Consider the following 19,227-nt stretch of genomic DNA (forward strand, 5'->3'; position numbering starts at 1 on the left):
AACACTGGTTTATGAATACGAAAAACGTTAGTTCGCTGATCATCCACCGGAAGCCTATGCTAAGAATGTCTATGAATACGTTTAAAATAGAACCACAGTCTAGTATGTACAGTCACGAAGCTTGAGTTGTTGAGGGTACTAGGAACAATAGACTGTGCCGGTACTATTTCGCATTGTCTGTGATGAGGCGATAGTAGCGATCCTAGTGGTTAGCAACTATCATGGATGCATATTCTCTACGTATTGAACTTCGTGATAAAACCATCTGCTCTTCAATAAGGACTACAAGGATCCAGAACACAAATACGTATATAGAAGTTTAAAATGAAACGATGAAAATACAATAAATTTTAAAAGAAAATTTAAATGAAGGTGAAGTTATATTACTTGAAAGAGAGATGAAATTGCAAAATTTGAATTGAATCCTTCAGAATTTCTCTAAGGATTTTCTCAGTGTTGTAAATGCGAATCCCATTGGTTTTAAAAGGTTGTGGGTGTATAGATTTAATATACAGGGACATCATTTTATTTTTACTTCAATTTTTGTTGTACCTGAGTTTTTGAATATACTTCACTCCCATCCCTTCTACTAGTAAACTTCCAACACAACCAAGGCCGCGTACATGCAGTCAAGCAGTACTGAGTATAGTACGTTCCAGAAATATATTCGCGTTTTCTAGTGACGAAACAGCTTTCAATATTGAATCATATTTTCGCACAGGTGCTGCCGTCCGTTTGCCTACGTCGCATCCCGATTTTCCCCACCTGCTTCTGCTCACGCCGCTGAAAAGGATAGTGGCAGGGATGTCTTAGTCTTTTCTGAAAACATGAATTTCTGTTAGGAATTGGACATCTACGTAATATTATGCAACTGTTTAAAATAACTTAAATAAAAGGCCCTCGTTAAATAATCAATTGTAACGTGATTTTCCCCCTTTCTACGGTCCTCCGACATAACTACTTGGACGGACAGTAGATAGCATATCTGAGTAATTTTATTTTTTCGGATCGGACAGAAGTGAAGATTGAATTTACAGTACGTAAGGTACGTTTTTACAGAGTAGGTACAGCATTATTTCAACATGAGTTATTAGTACGAAGGACGAAACTGGTAATTGGAAATAGGTACAATAGTCTATAGTGCGATAATATGCACAAAAGGACTGAATCCTGTACCGAAATGAACGGTCACCATTTTCAAAAATGTGTTTAAATATCCATATTATGATTATTTTACAATTTAACTTAATTCTCTATATTGTACGCTAATGTACTGTAGACAGTATAATATACACTGCAGAATGAATACGTTCGCATGGATAACTCAGTTCGTGAGTAAAAACACTTATTGTTAATACTGTACTGTATTTTGATTACACAAAAACTTGATGAAAATTATCAAATTCGAAATTGCGATATTTCCTAGTTTACGTAAATGGATGAACTACTTTTCTTCCCTCCTATACCTAGTGAAGTGATTTGTTTTTATTTTACGCAGTATCATCGAACTCCAGTCGTGGGAAGGAGTAGCAAAAGGTATAGCCAGGTTAATATTAAAAATGTTAGTAAAAATAAAATGATGTCCCTGTACTAAAACAGTAGTAGATAATACTCTCGTCTCAATCTCATATTAAATATTAAGTATTTTGAATTCGAATTCTAGACCAACCAATCGGAGAACGGCATTGATTGGATTGGATATTTCAAGATTGCACAATTATGTAACTGTCCACTTTCATTAACGCCATCTCTCGGGAAATTATCGGAGTTCACTAGTGGGGATTTTGTTGTTCTTAACAATTCCACAAAAACAAAAACAAATATAAAAAAACCGATAAATTAATGAGAAAACCGATATATTATACGATATATTTAATCAAATTTTCGATATCGATATGTCGAAACGAAAATATCGCTATTTCGTAAGAACCGATATATCGTTCCCATCTCTATCGACTGGTTACTTGTACAGGATTCATATCATATCACGTCACTAACACTGGTTTATGAATACGAAAAGCGTTAGTTCGCTGATCATCCACCGGAAACCAAAGCTAAGAATGTCTTTGAATACGTTTAAAATAGAACCACAGTCTAGTATATACAGTCACGAAGCTTGAGTTGTTGAGGGTACTAGGAACAATAGACTGTGCCGGTACTATTTCGCATTGTCTGTGATGAGGCGATAGTAGCGATCCTAGTGGTTAGCAACTATCATGGATGCATATTCTCTACGTATTGAACTTCGTGATAAAACCATCTGCTCTTCAATAAGGACTACAAGGATCCAGAACACAAATACGTATATAGAAGTTTAAAATGAAACGATGAAAATACAATAAATTTTAAAAGAAAATTTAAATGAAGGTGAAGTTATATTACTTGAAAGAGAGATGAAATTGCAAAATTTGAATTGAATCCTTCAGAATTTCTCTAAGGATTTTCTCAGTGTTGTAAATGCGAACCCCATTGGTTTTAAAAGGTTATGGATGTATTTGAAGATGGTAGGCTACAAATGAACTCCAAAAAGAAGTCCGTGCTTTGACCAACGATTAACCATGATGTTATAGCCTACTGCTTGCTAAAATAAGGAATGCAACGTTCATAGATCATTCTCTTTTCTACATGTCTCTTGTGCATCTCTTTCATACCTGATAGTCGAGTCTAGTTCGTTCCTGTGGCGTTTTTTCTATCAATGACAACAACATCTGCTCGTCATGTTGAATAATCTTCCGAGATGTCTATCTGGGTAGAGCAGTCGGTATAGCGCTGGCATTCTGTGCTCGAAGTTGCGGGTTCGATCCCGGCCCAGATCGATGGTTGAATGCGACAGGCTCATGTCAGTAGATTTACTGGCATGTAAAAGAACTCCTGCGGGACAAAATTCCGGCACACCGGCGACGCTGATATAACCTCGGCAGTTGCGAACGTCGTTAAGGGGAGAGGATGATATTTTTTAAAACGTTTTCCCTATTTGGTGTAAAATATTAATTTTTTGTATGTAGAGAGCTCATAGCTGTGGCAACTCAACCAAATAAAAATATAAAAAAAAAAATATTTGGGGGCCCAAATTTGAAACAAATATACCCAGTGCAGGATTGTACTAAAACCAATATATCTAAACCGTTTTTAAAGATAGATTCAAACACTTTTTTGCAGTGTATTTGCAAAAGCATGTTCTACAAACTGTCTGTAACAGAATTTTGATATTAGTCCCTACGTTTGTAAAATAAACAATTAAAATTTAATAACAACTTTCCGATTTCCTTTCTTGCAAACAAACGGACGTATTTTTAAAATGAAATCAATTAACGAAATTCTGTTACAGTGAAAAGTTTCCGAATAGTGTAAAGAATGTGTGTTCTAAATTTCATGCATGTATCTGTAATAGTTCAGAAATTATATCCATTTTTGTCTGGCATGTAGCAAAAAAATGAAGTTACTGGAAACCGATAAAAGCGGGCGTGTGATTTAAAAATCCATAGCGCAGGAAGTTCAAAAATGACGTCTCAACATCCGATAAGGACACAAATACCCACAAAGTGTTATGCAATGCGTTCCACACATATCAAAGGGTATTTTAAAGAAAAACATTTTTTTTAATTTAATTTACCGGAAACAACAATAAAAGTGGGCGTGTGATTTAAAAATCTATAACGCAGGAAGTTTAAAAATGGCGACTCAACATCCGATAAGGGCACAAATACCCACAAAATGTTATGCTATGCATTCCACACATATCACAGGGTATTTTAAAGAAGTTTTTTTTTTAAATTTACTAATTTTTCACCTAAAATACCATCCTCTCCCCTTAAATAAACCACAATTTAAATGTAAATTTCTTCCGAGATACAATGCACTTCTTCATGGACTTCTAATGCCTGTTGTCTTAGGATAACAGCAAGCATTGTCCTTGCCCTGTGATGGCGGTTGTTCCGTAGTAACTCAGTCTTTCGACAGAAACCCAACACATGTCCTAGTGTTTCAGTCTCATCACATCCTGGGCGACGGCAACGGGTTGTGTTGAATGTTCTACCTGGGACAGACTGCATTAATATATTCAGATGATACAGGCCTTTTTTATTGAATATCCAGGAATTTGTTCTTATAATATTCCACATAAAAGCTAACTCCTTTTTGCGGCAGTTGACGCCATGAAGAAAAATATATTTTCCTTTATATTTTGATAATGTGATGAACACTATATTCATTCATTTTTCGGAGAATATTATCGGAATAGTACATTATGCAACGAGCCTATAATGATAGTAATTAAGAAGCGAGTATGAATGTTTATGAAACGTGGGACCAGTTACCTGGTTGAGGTTTTTTCCGGGGTTTTCCCTCAACCGAATACGAGCAAATGCTGGGTAACTTTCGGTGCTGGACCCCGGACTCATGTCACCGGCATTATCACCTTCATTTCATTCTGACGCAAAATAACCGAGATGTTGATACAGCGTCGTAAAATAACCCAATAAAATAAATAAAATGAATAATGCTCCGCGCTTGGCTACGAAACACACGTCTTCCTACATGCGGCATTGCGACCAGATTGAAACGCTAGGCATTGGATGTGACGACACTCCAGCAGTAAACATACGCAGCGAGCACGGAGCTCCTCATTCTGCCACGACGGGTCCCGCCTTGGTCGAGTAGTACAAGCGTGGCGAAAATGGCATCGTGCGCCGAGCCACTGTGTAACCTGCAACGTGCATAGCACCTATGGAGGGAGGCGGACACCCGAAGGGGAAGTAAATTTACTGTCTGACTTAGTAACGGATTTTCATTTTCCTTACGTGAAGCACTTAAATACAATTTCATACAGTACAAGGCTACATACTAATGTTTAGTACGTGTAACGAAGAAAGAAATGGACAATGAAACTTAGGACACATTATCACAACCTAAAATTAACTGTCTTCAGAATGTCTCTGCGACAGAGTTTCAAAATCAGGAATTATGTCACTTACTGCCAGTCGTAGTTGATCACGAAGGTATTTGTTTGTCAGTCGTGATCTAAATTTGGTTTTTACTATTTTCATTGTTGAAAATACTTTTTCACAGACGTAAGTTGTAGCGAACATGGCTTCAAAAGAGAAAGCGAAAGAACGAAGCTTCGGATATTTATTTTTTTGGCAAAGATTTGAAAAGTTCAACATTTGTCAAGTCCTTACGTCTAGCTTTCATTTAACATCACATTGTAAATCTGTGAGTTTAAATTGAAGACCTAACCGCATTATTCGTACATCTGCTGAAAAAGGATCGAAATAATAATAATAATAATAATAATAATAATAATAATAATAATAATAATAATAATAATAACACTTAACCTTTTAATGTTTCATGAGTAAAGGCCCATTCACAATGAAAATTAAACATAAACATAACGTAAGCATAAAACCTTGTGTCCATGTTATTTAATGAAAGCATTCACAATGAATTACATAAGCATAAACTTAATCTTAATCATAAGACGTTAACATGAAAGTTTGCAAACTCCAAACTTTCATGCTTATGTTTATGCGATTTGGAAACAGTACACAAGCGGAAATCGTATTTTCACTTTTTGTATGACATCTCATTGGCTTTGCCTACAAGCAATATTTTGATCTATTGGCCGTGATGATAGCTAGGCGCGCAACATGGAATCATATGACGAAAAGTTGATTATTTTACATCTCCGTTTCTTTGATTTCAAGTATTGAAAGCCATATACTGATGGCATTGTATTTATTAGAAACATAAATTGAATAGCTACATCGTCAGTCATTGTGAAATTCTCCATTTTTATGTAATAGATTCTGTAGTTTTGTTGATTCGGTATGTTTGTTTCCACGCACGTGTTATGTTTACGTTATGTTTAATTTTCATTGTGAATGGGCCTTGGCTACTTAAGTTTGTGGCATATGTTTATGTGCTTATGTTAATGTTTACGTTATGTTTAATTTTCATTGTGAATGAGCCTTAACCTGTAGCATAATGCCGTTTTATGTTATACAACCGTTTTCCTCGTAATACGTGTGAACAAATCATACATTTAATATTCTCATCATATTGACAGCAAAAAAATGCGTCCTCCCATCCTACTTGAAACTTTCGTTTTTGTAGTTGTACATGTATTCGAGAGAGACATTGCGATGATATGCCAATCGCAGGTCAGAGACAAATACAAATGGAACGGAGTTTGACTCCAGTGAGTGAGAGGGTGGGGGTTGTGGAAGGTAGAAAGCAAGAGATGCACAGCTACCAGTGCGAGCCAAGATGTGCTCGTGAGTCAGATTTTCGCCGCGGCTGCTGTACGTCGATCTTTTTTCAGCAGATGTACGAATAATGCGGTTAGATCTTCAATTTAAACTAACAGATACAATGTGATGTTAAACGAAAGCTAAATGTAGCCTAAGGACTTGACAAATATTTAACGTTTCAAATCTTTGCCAAAAAATAAATATCCGAAGCTTAATTCTTTCGCTTTCTCTTTTGAAGCCATGTTCGCTACAACTTACGTTTGTGAAAAATTATTTTCAACAATGAAAATAGTAAAAATCAAATTTAGATCATGACTTCGTGATCAATTACGACTGGCAATAAGTGACATAATTCCTGATTTTGAAACCCTGTTGCAGAGACATTCTGAAGACAGTTAATTTTAGGTTGTGATAATGTATCATATGTTTCATTCTTCATTTCTTTCTTCGTTACACGTACTAAACATTAGTTTGTAGCTTTGTACTGTATAAAATTGTATTTAAGTGCTTGACGTAAGGAAAATGAAAATCCGTTAATAAGTCAGACAGTTGCTTTACTTCCCCTTCGGGTGTTTACCTCCTTCCATAGGCACTATGCACGTTGCAGGTTACACAGTGGCTCGGCGCACGATGACATTTTCGCCACGGCTGCTCTAAATAGACAATGTCAGATACATACAGTATGTGTAAGATGTAGTGATAAATACACATAAATAAGGTGTACAGAGGAATAAAATTATTTAATTTCCACAGAACTACAGTATATTTGCTTATAACTTTCGACTCAGTCATTTCCGGACCAGGGTTCCTTATCTCAATTTGATACATGAGCCCTTCCCCATCGTCCCTGAAAGTTAGTAACATCAACCCGGAAACACCCTGTAGAGGCGAAATTACAGAGCATTACGCTGAATACACAGGCATAACAGGTATTATTATTATTATTATTATTATTATTATTATTATTATTATTATTATTATTATTTATCAGCAAGTGTTACCATAATTTTTATATATAGGCCTACATCTTCCCTTGAATTATGAAATACTTACTACGCTATACTTACTTACTTACTCTCAAATGGCTTTTAAGGAACCCGAAGGTTCATTGCCGCCCTCACATAAGCCCGCCATCGGTCCCTATCCTGTGTAAGATTAGTCCAGTCTCTATCATCATATCCCACCCCACTCAAATCCATTTTAATATTATCCTCCCATCTACGTCTCGGCCTCCCTAAAGGTCTTTTTCCCTCCGGTCTCCCAACTAACACTCTATATGCATTTCTGGATTCGCCCATACGTGCTACATGCCCTGTCCATCTCAAACGTCTGGATTTAATGTTCCTAATTATGTCAGGTGAAGAATACAATGCGTGCAGTTCTGCGTTGTGTAACTTTTTCCATTCTCCTGTAACTTCATCCCGCTTAGCCCCAAATATTTTCCTAAGCACCTTATTCTCAAACACCGTGAACCTATGTTCCTCTCTCAGAGTGAGAGTCCAAGTTTCACAACCATACAGAAGAACCGGTAATATAACTGTTTTATAAATTCTAACTTTCAGATTTTTGGACAGCAGGCTGGATGATAAGAGCTTCTCAACCGAATAATAACACGTATTTCCCATATTTATTAATTACTACGCTATATCTCCATTTTATTTATTTATAATTTTTTTATTTTTTGAAGACTATTCTCAGTTATTTACTAGTTATTGATTTGATAATAATAATAATAATAATAATAATAATAATAATAATAATAATTAGAGAAACTGATTGAATATTACGTGCTAGCGTAGTAATGAATCGAGCTATTAAACCCAAGAACTGAAATCAGCCATAAATCATCGTCATGAAGAGAAAGATGACATAAATAAAATATAAGGAAGCCAGCTATCTACTGGCGAATGAAATAGTTCGTTCTCTTAAGGCTTCCAATGAACGAAAGTTTTATAAAAGCGTGATGATCAAGGTGGTTGAAATAATTTGTGCAATGAAAGTTGTTAATTAATTTTGTAAAACTGCGCATTTCTCGACTAAATATCCAGAAGGGAATTCAGGAGATATCTGATTGTGTTCACTGAGGAATATTTAAAAAAAGCAAGAAAATTTGTATAGGATATATTTTTTGTGCGAGATCATGCGTATTTGCTTGTTTTCCGCACACAACCAATACGCGGTAAGTGTGAAATACCACATTCAGTATTCCCAACGTAACACACATAACAATTTCCCTCTTCTTACCGCTTAAGCGCGACATTCATTTTACTGCTTTAGGCTTTTAACATATTATTTTTAGAGACGTTCGACATAGTAATAATTATAAATTGGAAACTTACCACTGCAATTTCACCTAAATTGCAATGTTAATTATTGGTTTTAAATATTTGCAAAAATTAAATAAAGTCTACTACTCCACGAAACTTATTGCATTCCTGATACAAGTAACATTAAGGAAGCCGTGAAAAAATCAACAAGATTCCAGATGCCGATGTTATTACTGCAATATGTTATATAAATAATATTGTTAAAATATTAAAATGAAAAATAAATCATTACATAACCTTACCGTTTGTTTTAAGTTCGTATTTATAGACTGGGGGAAAAAAAGACAGACGTATATCACGGCCTGCTGGAGTATAGTAAACACAGAAAACATTTTATAGCAACAATGTTGAAGTAAGATATTTTGGTTTTCCGAAGTTGCCGTCATTAAACAGAAACCAAGATGGAGATTTCATTGCAAATAATTAGAAATTCGTCTTTTAGGTATGTAATAAACGATCTTCGCACAAAATAATGTACGATACACGAGCGGTATGTTTGTTTTCATGTTCTCGGAAATTAAAAAAGCTCAACTACGTTTCGCTTTTTCAATCTTTTCCTCGAACATGAAAACGTCAACATACCGCTCTTGTAACGTATATTACTATTTTCCTTCTTGATGACAGTAGTGGCATTATTGATACAGCATAGCTTGCGATATTTATTCGAGGGGTTGATGAAGAAATCAATGTTGGTGCACGAACCGCCACTGGTTGTAGTCTTCATGCCACGCACCTCTCCACCGTCTCCTTACTTACACTGTCTCTGGCGTGTAATCACTGCCGTTCAAGTTTTGATCACCGTGATGTAACTAAATAAACGTCAAGTGCGTAAGTAAAATAAATGTGTGAATAAAGTGAATAAATTAGGCAAACATGTAAATGGATGTATTAAAAATAAAAATAAAAATTAATTTTAGCCTGTAACACTTCGCATTTCACATAAAACCGAAGGCACTGTGAGTAAGCACGACGATAGAGATTAATTTAAAGTAGTAATGAATAGTCTATTACACTGACAACAGTAAAAGATCCGATCAGTGTCTTACGCGGGATTCGGATACATGTCTTGGCCTCTACCAATTATCAATCTCGTGTCTCAACCATGACATATAACACTTTCTTCTGCTACTGTAAAACAATAAGGAGAACGAAAGAGTCTGCTCAGACGGTAGCATTTGAAACTCACATTCGGGAGATCCCGGGTTCAAACCCATTGGTTGGCAATCTGACTGGGGTTTTTCATAGTTTCCGTCAGCCACAAAGGCAAATGTCGGATTTGAATTTTACATACCATGATTCATCACCACCTCAATCACCAATACTTACTTACTTACTGGCTTTTAAGGAATCCGGAGGTTCATTGCCGCCCTCACATAAGCCCGCCATAGGTCCCTATCCTGAGCAAGATTAATCCAATCTCTACAGTAATATCCCACCTCCTTCAAATCAATTTTAATATTACCCTTCCATCAATGTCTCGGCTTCGCCAAAGGTCTTTTCCCTCCAGCATCCCACTAACAGTCTATATACATTTCTGGATTTGCCCATACGTGCTACATGTCCTGCCCATCTCAAACGTCTGGATTTAATGTTCTTAATTATGTCACATGAAGAATATAATGCGTGCAGTTCTGTGTTGTGTAACTTTCTCCATTTTTCTGTAACTTCATCCCTCTCAGCCCCAAATATTTTCCTAAGCACCTTATTCTCAAACACCCTTAACCTATGTTCCTCTTGCAAAGTGAGAGTCCAAGTTTCACAACCATAAAGAACAACCGGTAATATAGTTGTTTTATAAATTCTAACTTTCAGATTTTTTGACACATTTTAATTAATCGAACTAGTTTCTTGGGAATACCAAATTCAATAAGAATAGCATATAAAACTTCTCTCTGAACCGAGTCATATGCTTTTTCACCAATACTATAAATATTAATCAAAATCTAAAATCAGTTGCATGAAAACAAGCTATCTATGAACACAATAGAAACAAGAACTAAACAATAGTAACAACGGCCTACCCACAGATCCTAAACACGCGATATGACCACAAATGTTAAAGCGTGTATAAATGAAGTTAACACAAAGAAAGCATTAAGGAACGTGAAATGACAAACAAATGACGGTTGCTATTGTAATATGAAAAGCAGGCGTTTGTTATGGAAATGAAATTTGGATTGAAAAAAGAAGATGAATTCTCAAAACTTTAAACTGCGCCAAAGTGGTTCCTGAAAGCAATTACTGTATTTCACTAGATCCGCGCAGGAGAGTTTTACCGACATCAGAGTCAAGATTGAGTTTCTTTGCATAATAATAATAATAATAATAATAATAATAATAATAATAATAATAATAATAATAATAATAATAATAATAATAATAATATAATAATAATCATCATCATCATCATCATCATCTGTGGCGCTACAGCCCATGAAGGGCCCAGACCGACCAGCTGAAGCAGAGGTGCATAATCATTCATCCAGAATGGAGGTATCGTGTGGTTAGCACGATAGTTGTTTTAGCTGGATTTCGGAACCGGATTTCGCTACCTATCGTAGCTCCCCAAGTGCATCACGATGCTGGGTGGGTACCGGTCCCGTACACTGGCCGAAATTTCATATGAACATTTTTTCCTCCATGAGGAATCGAACCAGCGCGCATTCCGTAACGCGATCCTAGACAGGATGTCTTAGACCACAACGCCACGGCGCGGGACTAAAACTTATTTGTATAGTCAACGAAATTCAAGAATACGAATAAAATTGGGAAGAACATTGGCAGGGTGCAGTAAAACCAGACTCCCAAAATATCATTATGTTATAAGAACCAGGAAGTAGCGAAGTGTCAATGAAACATTTAACATCAAGTACAGTAAAACCCCGATAAGACGCTGCTCAAGGGACCGCGTGTAAACCGTGTCTTAACTGGGACCTCGTATTAGGGGGCATACTAATATACAGTCCCTATTAGCATTTTTATTTATCTTTATTTTAGTAGGTTATTTTACGACGCTTTATCAACAGCTCAGGTTATTTAGCGTCTGAATGAGATGAAGATGATAATGCCGGTAAAATGAGTCCGGGGTCTAGCACCGTAAGTTACCCAGCATTTGCTCATATTGGGTTGAGGGAAAACCCCGGATAAAACCTCAACGTGGTAACTTGCCCCGGCCGGGAATCGAACCCAGGCCACCTGGTTTCGCGGCCAGACGCGCTAACCGTTACTCCACAGGTGTGGACTTTTATTTATTGAAATACATTATTCATGAAAGGTAATACAGTATTACTCCATTATGTAATTACTGTACTGTATGTCAAACATATTTACAATATGTACTGTTACTTAATTCTTTCGAAAAAAAAAAGTAATTTATAGTTGTTTGCCGTGTGCGTGTTCTCCAAGTCCTCATGTTTACCACACTTCAGTTTCCTGCGGTTATATCCTCCCGATGACGTCGCAGCTGTAGTGATTGAGTCGCGATTTTTTATTACCGTTCTTAATATCGATGATGGGATTCCTAATACATCAGAGAGTTGTTTCTGAGTAAGAGTATTGTTATTTTTCCCCACACAGAAAGGGCTTTTCGTTTAACACTCATTGTACTCACGTTCACAGACCCTTCAGTACACTAAAGGACAACAAACTGCCCAGCAAAAATTTCCAGAATTTTATTACGGCCGAGTGAGGAATGTTGTTTGAGAGAGAGGGTTAGCAAGAGGGTGAGGTATTGTAACTGTATGTAGGCTTTAACCGTATAGATAAGGAGTCGAATAAGAGAGCATAACAAGAGGGTGGGGTATACTAAGGTATGAAGTATGAAGGTTTAAATGTGCAGGTAAAGGGTCGAATACCAATACTTTTCAGGTTAATGGCACCAGTGAGTTCAGTAACCAAGATGTTTCATTGCTGTTACAGTACATTGCTGAAAATTACATCGAATATATTCCACAAAAACGGGGTATTGTATAAAGGCGTTATATATGAAACTATACCTGGTAAGGTTTATCTTGTCTCAGTAGCAATAAAACCAAGTCCTTTCAGATGAGGGTGGAGATTATAGGAGGGTTGTAAATTTTTAGGATTCCTTTCAAAACCTTGTTATTGTACAGGCTACCGGAACTCAGTTTCTTGAAAGACAAGCTCAGTGACGGAACTACACAGTACGAAGAGAGATATTTTGTAATTTTATTTTGCGCTACAGAATGTATCAACTAGTCCCTTCCGCCACTGGATGGATGGACGGCATCGCTCCACTCCCCCATCGCCACAACAATACAGACGAAGTAAGACATATCTCCTTTCTCTCTCTTTTCACAGTGAGACAAGATACATCACACAGACTTTAGTGGCTTGTGCAGCAAATGCTGCAAACAAAGTCCATAAGAAGTTCAAATAAAGATTGTTCAGATTTATTTTCAATGAAGAATACCAGACATTATGAAAGATATTTACTTCCATAATAGTGAAACATACTCCCTCTGAATGTTCTTTTTATGCCAAATATTTTTCCTTCAACCTATCCATCTTCGGTTTTTGAGTTTCAATGCGAAAACGCAAGTAACAATGTTGGGATGATCAGCGAGTTTTTCATGTGGGAGTAATGCAGTAGCTATTTCAGGTCATTGCGGATTGTAGGTGAGAGTTAAGAAAATTTCAGGTTCGTTTAAACCAAAGAAATATTAAATTAATTTTGATTTAGTTTAAAGACGCAGCAAAAATAGGAAGCATGACTCATTACTACCTAGGAAAATTAGAGAATCACACATATAAATATCTACATCACACTGTCATTAAATATATGAAAAAAACCCACATCACTTGATTAATAACTATAAAAATATTTCATTTTTAATAACAATATTGCCACCTTACGTAAATTTTATAGTTTTCAGTAACATATATAGTCAGTTACTCAGTAAATTATAGAAATAAAGATCTAATTTGAAATATTCTTTCTCTGCGTCTACTTACGTAAAACCCCAAAAGGTTTCACTTTCATGTCATCAATATAGCATTAATGTGTGTAATTAGTGATAAATAGGTCTACTCACATAATTGCATTAACTATAATAATATTCCATTTTAATGATAATGATGTCATCAATCATTCTTAAGTTTTGTAGTTCTTAATATCCAATACACAGCTGTACTCGGAAAACTACAGACCAGAGAATCAGACCTATGAATTATTTTTATACGTTATCAAAAAATTACACGAATGAAGATCGACATAAATTGGCATTATGATGTTATGATGTCAGAGAATCTGAGCCATCTGATCTCTAAAAATGTCAGCAATTCTGCAGGTCATGGCCTTCATTTAATATTGTGTATTGAAGTGTGTGTTTTGTTTCATTCTGAAATACCATTAATTCTCAAAACTGACGAAAGATGGATTTTGTAAAATAGGAAAATTATGTAGGAAAACTAACGCTTCACTGAAAGTTACTGTTTTTTTTTTCTGAAAATCCTCGGATGCCAAGCTTCAAAATGACTGGTTATTCATTAAAATTCGTTAATCTGTTTTCCCGTAATTTCGATTACCAGTTCAAATAATGTAGATAGATGTGCAGGGACCGGACAAAAAAAGCGTATTACACGGGATAGCGTAATATCCGGCCGCGTCTTATCGAGGTTCGCGGAACAGATTACACTGTCAAAATCTGAAAAGTTCTTTTAATAAAGAGACTATGATGACAAAAATGTAGAAATGAACCACTTATCCGAAATAAGCCAGTTGCTGCCTTCTGCACTCACCAGAAGCTTCATGTCGCGGCTCGTGTGGCGGTCTTCCTGTGTAGGAGTGCAGTGAACGACTCGGAGGCTGGCGGCCCCACCACTATATATACCCGCTGCAAGCTCCAGTGCTCTGGTACTTTCCCCGCCACAGAGGAAGTTCCATGTTACGTGCTCGATGTTATTATTCGGATGCCCATAACCTGGTTCACATGTGAAAACTTCCTACCTCATTAGCTGCTTCAAAAAGACGGTGACAGCCGTCATGCGACCGCCCGATTCCGTCATCGACAATTGGTTCACTCTGATACAGTCCATCGCGCTTGGATAACCGAACTGGGGCCTTAAGATAGTCCTTGCAGCTAAATTCTCAACAGATCTGAGGTGAATTATTGGCGAAGGAAACCGAGTTTTATTTGCTTTATAAAGACACCAGTCTCGTCTTCAGGGTAGGATGCTACCATATATTTCAGTAGGCCTAGATGAGTTCCTATCCATTCGGCATATTCACTTGAAATTTTAAAAATAAAGCAAGAAAAGTAATGGCAGTACCATTACTTTATAAAATTTAATTTGCGTTTCAGTACCGTTTGAGATGGGCAGGACATGTAGCACGTATGGGCGAATCCAGAAATGCATATAGAGTGTTAGTTGGGAGGCCGGAGGGGAAAAAGACCTTTGGGGAGGCCGATACTTAGGTGGGAAGATAATATTAAAATGGATTTGAGGGAGGTGGGATATGATGATAGAGACTGGATTAATCTTGCTTGGGATAGGGACCAATGGCGGGCTTATGTGAGGGCGGCAATGAACCTCCGGGTTCCTTAAAATTCAGTAAGTAAGTAATGGCAGTACCATCTTTGCTATTTGGTTCAGAAACCTGGACGATGACTGCAGCTGACAGCAAAAAATTACAGGCCGCTGAAATGAAGTTTCTAAGGTCAGTCAAGGGGTGTATTATATCAGATAAAATTAGAAATGTTAAAATAAGAGAAGAATTGATGATCTTTCCCCTAGAAGAAAAAATTAAGAATTATAGAAATCAGTGGGCAGAACATGTCAATAGAATGACACCAGAAAGAATCCCAAGAAGAATGATGAATTATAGACCTGGAGGGAGAAGACATCCGGGAAGACCTAGGAAGCGTTGGACGGACACACTATGAAGCCGGAACAGGCATATGGCTATCCCTTGAGTTGAAGAAGAAGAAGAAGAAGAAGAAGAAGAAAAGAAGAAGAAGAAGAAGAGTTCCTGTTCCTAAAATTATTACAAAAATCTTGAGGATTCGCTTTTATATGAATGAAGTTCTTGAAAACTCGGTACCTATGATCATGCTGATTATAAATAAGTGCAGCGTACGTTCGGAACAAGTCGGGTTCGATACCCGGCCCCGGAACAATTTTTCCCTCGAAATTATTCAAACAACTTTACAGGGAGTTTATACCTGAAAGCTTGATTTGCAAGTCAGAAGTACTTTCACAAACGAGGGGATGGAAGATATGCAATGGATACTTCAGTGACGATTCCTCCATGAAGGACATGAGGATGATCCTGCAGTTTAATTTCGTGCCTCTGAGGATAGAAAACATTTTAATTGCAGATTTTGATTTTCAATGCGTCCCGACATAATAATTTCCTTTAAGCTTCCACTTTCTGTCGTGAGTTGTCGCCACTGAACTGCGCAGAAATAATTTCCGAGGAACCATCCAAATATCTTACAGCAAACGATTTTTCTAGCTGTGAAGTTAGAGGACAGGGGGGAGTGCGGAGGGCGGGGGTATGGCTTGAGTTTAACCGCGTTTGAGGATATGACCGCGTATCCTAATACTACGACCCTTCTTTCTGGGTGATGGAGATCCTCTCAGAGACTACAATACGAATTTTCAAGTACCCTTGTAGTCTTCTTAAATGCAATTCATTGGTCATTTCAAAATAAAGGAAATAATAAATAATTTAAAATGATATAATATAAAAAAATGTATAAAAAACAAAATTACATAAAGATAACTAAAATAAGCTTTAATAAATACAAGAATTAACAGGACTCTCAGATGACAGGACAGCCGAAAGAATATCTGAAGTTGTGTTTGATCATTTAGAAGAATTTAACTGTAGCAAGAAATTAATTGCGCAAACGTACGACGGAGTCTGTAAATATCGGGCAGTACAATGGCTTAGGAGCCATCTTCGCAACTAAAAGCGGAGGAGAATCGAACTTCACTACAAATAAATTGCCAGTTCCAGAATGATGAATCAAAGACTAACATAGGCCTACTTGTATTGATTTTGCATGCTCTGTTATTATTATTATTATTATTATCATCATCATTATTATTATTATATTAATATTAATTTCTGTCTTGATCATCAGTCGTCAATCTCATATCCTAAATACAAAAAAAATATCACGAGTCGCCACTGGGATAATTGTCTCCAAGTTGTGAATGTTAATTGGTTGTGAATTGTACCAATAATAATTCTAAAGTGAAAAGTGAAACCTAATAATATCATTACATGTTTAAACAAGAAACATGTACTATGAATGCACTAGATTTACTCTCACCTATATACACATAGCCTACAACAAATTAACTGTATTGTCATAACCAAAGCTCGGAACTTGGGGACTTGTGTCGTGTGCATGAGTAAGGTTACAGGTACAGCGTACACAAAGCTCACCCTGCAAGTGCTCAGGGACAGTCGTGTGTACTAAGAAAGTGGTCACATCGAATGACAGGAAGACGGACGAGGAAACTGTGTCGTGTCGAAGCCAATGACGTTCAGATAATTAATTAGAGGTAAACGGTCTGTTTGAAAATAAGAAAATACGTATTATTCGAATGGGTATTGTATACGTTTGAAAATATATTTCTTAAAATTTAGGTACAGAATTTCGTGGAGGAATTCCGAGGAGATACATTATTTTCTTCGAATGGAGAGTTTGTATTTTGTAACTTGTGTGAAACACAATCTAGAGATTGGAAACGGGCGTTCATTGAAATACATTGCAGTCCCTTAAATCGGTGGAAAATTTGTCCATAGCCATGGATCAAATCGTAGTGGAACCTTCCCTAGTAGTGACATAGAAATTGAAAACTATTTTCGAGACAAATTTAGGATACTTATCTTTCTCAGATACGAGATCAGCTAGCAACTACTGAAAATCGAACAGGAAACAGTGACAGTGAGAACATTCATTACTTTATTTCGGCCTGAGACTTCATAATACAATTACAAACCATTTTCCAAATTTGAAATTTTTTAAAATTGAAGCTTTTAAAAAATAAATTTGTAAAATTATCCACGATATAAAATAATATTAATAAATGTATTTTTTTACCTTTTATTTCTGTCTACTATATTCTTGTTTTTATTGAATATCACTGGCTTCTGTCGAATTGTCAATTTATATTAAATGTGTATTTTTCTCTCTTTTTCTCTTTCTTCTTTATTCTTGCTCTTGTGTTGTATTTATTGGTTCGAATTAAGTTACTTACTGTATTTAGTAAAGTGTCCTTGTAAATTTTATGTTATATTATTCACTAAGACCACACCGTACACGAGCCTGGCTCTTACGGTAGTGGCTAGAAACATTTTTGTTTTATAAATATAATTTGTATTCAGTAGGTAGCTAGTTAAAATAAATAAAATAAATTAATTAATTTTGCTCCCGCCACTTCATGTGACGTGGAAATAAGTTTCTTTCGTTTCAAATCATGTTTAACTAACAGACGAAGAAGGTATGGGTTCGAAAAATATTCGAATGTATGTAGTCATACACTGTAATAAAATATACACAGCAGAACTGTAAATTTGATATATTTTGCATGTTTATTTATACATATGCTATAAAATTACTTGTTTCAACCTATCATAATATTATCATTATGTTATTCAGCCAGGAACCACTTTTATAGCAGACCTGACAGTACCTCCGTGCTGGAAGCGGGAGTTTGTTGACATTGAAGTCCGGTCGCTTAGCCACGTTCAAAGACACAAGTCCCCAAGTTCCGAGCTTTGGTCATAACCATAGGCAGGAAGTTCGTATCAAAGCAATAGATTTCAGTTCAACACAGCGAGGAATATTGCTGTCACTCTCGCCTCGCTACAGACAGTATGTTCATAAATAACGCATAGTGTCATTGTGTGGAACTGTGTAGAGTCGTGAATAGTTTCAAGAATATTGTTAATTTATATTAATAGTTTAGGTTCTGAACAAAGTCAGCTATTCTTTTACTGTATTATTTACTTAATGTGAATATTATGCATGATTCCAAAAAAGTAAACTCATCTGTTATTATATAATTATGCTAACAGGATTGTGTATCACGAATATTTTTATTAAAGAAAAAACACTGCATTTTGCAAATTGTTAAAAAAGTATAAGGACTGATAGAACTCGATTTTTTAAAAAACAGTGTAATAGCAAAATATTTAATTATACAGTGGAAACTGACCTTCAACATCAAAATCAGACATAAAGCATCAAAAAGAATTTCATCGAGATTTGTGTATAATGTTGGTACATGCCAACATCCCTTTCAACAACATTTCAAAGCGTTTCTTGAAAAAAGTTATTTTGAGTGAAAGTGGGAGATACTTTTTTTTTATACGTTGCGAATGTACCTTGTAATTCGGTGCGTTGAATTGTGAAGAAATGTATTTTATGTAAGTACTGTATATTTTCTTCTTTTCTGTTCACACACAAATGATTATTTTATATTGCTAAAACTTGTAGGCCTACAGTATAGTGTAAATTGAAACATGTAATGTTAGGCAATTATTTTTTATACTAAAATGTACTGTATATATTATATTTAGGGACCGGATTTTTATGTAAATACATATTATATTCCTTTCAACCTAACCGTATATAAATAACAAATCTTTGCGAATCTTGTAATTACCA

At 36.0% G+C, this 19,227-nt stretch overlaps 1 protein-coding gene across 1 annotated transcript in view; it reads right to left on the reverse strand.

Moving 5' to 3' along the window:
- The window catches only part of LOC138704264 (uncharacterized), a 36,160-nt gene extending 17,363 nt beyond the window's left edge, over positions 1-18,797 (reverse strand). The window contains exons 1-2 of the mRNA XM_069832136.1: positions 18,776-18,797; positions 14,339-14,520 (exon numbers count right to left, since the gene is read on the reverse strand). Of these exons, the coding sequence (XP_069688237.1) occupies positions 14,339-14,520; positions 18,776-18,797 (204 nt within the window). The remainder of the gene's footprint in view (positions 1-14,338; positions 14,521-18,775) is intronic.
- Between the last annotated feature and the right edge of the window lie 430 nt (positions 18,798-19,227).

The sequence above is a fragment of the Periplaneta americana genome, chromosome 8, assembly GCF_040183065.1.
Source record: "Periplaneta americana isolate PAMFEO1 chromosome 8, P.americana_PAMFEO1_priV1, whole genome shotgun sequence".
Classification (NCBI taxonomy): Eukaryota; Metazoa; Arthropoda; class Insecta; order Blattodea; family Blattidae; genus Periplaneta; species Periplaneta americana.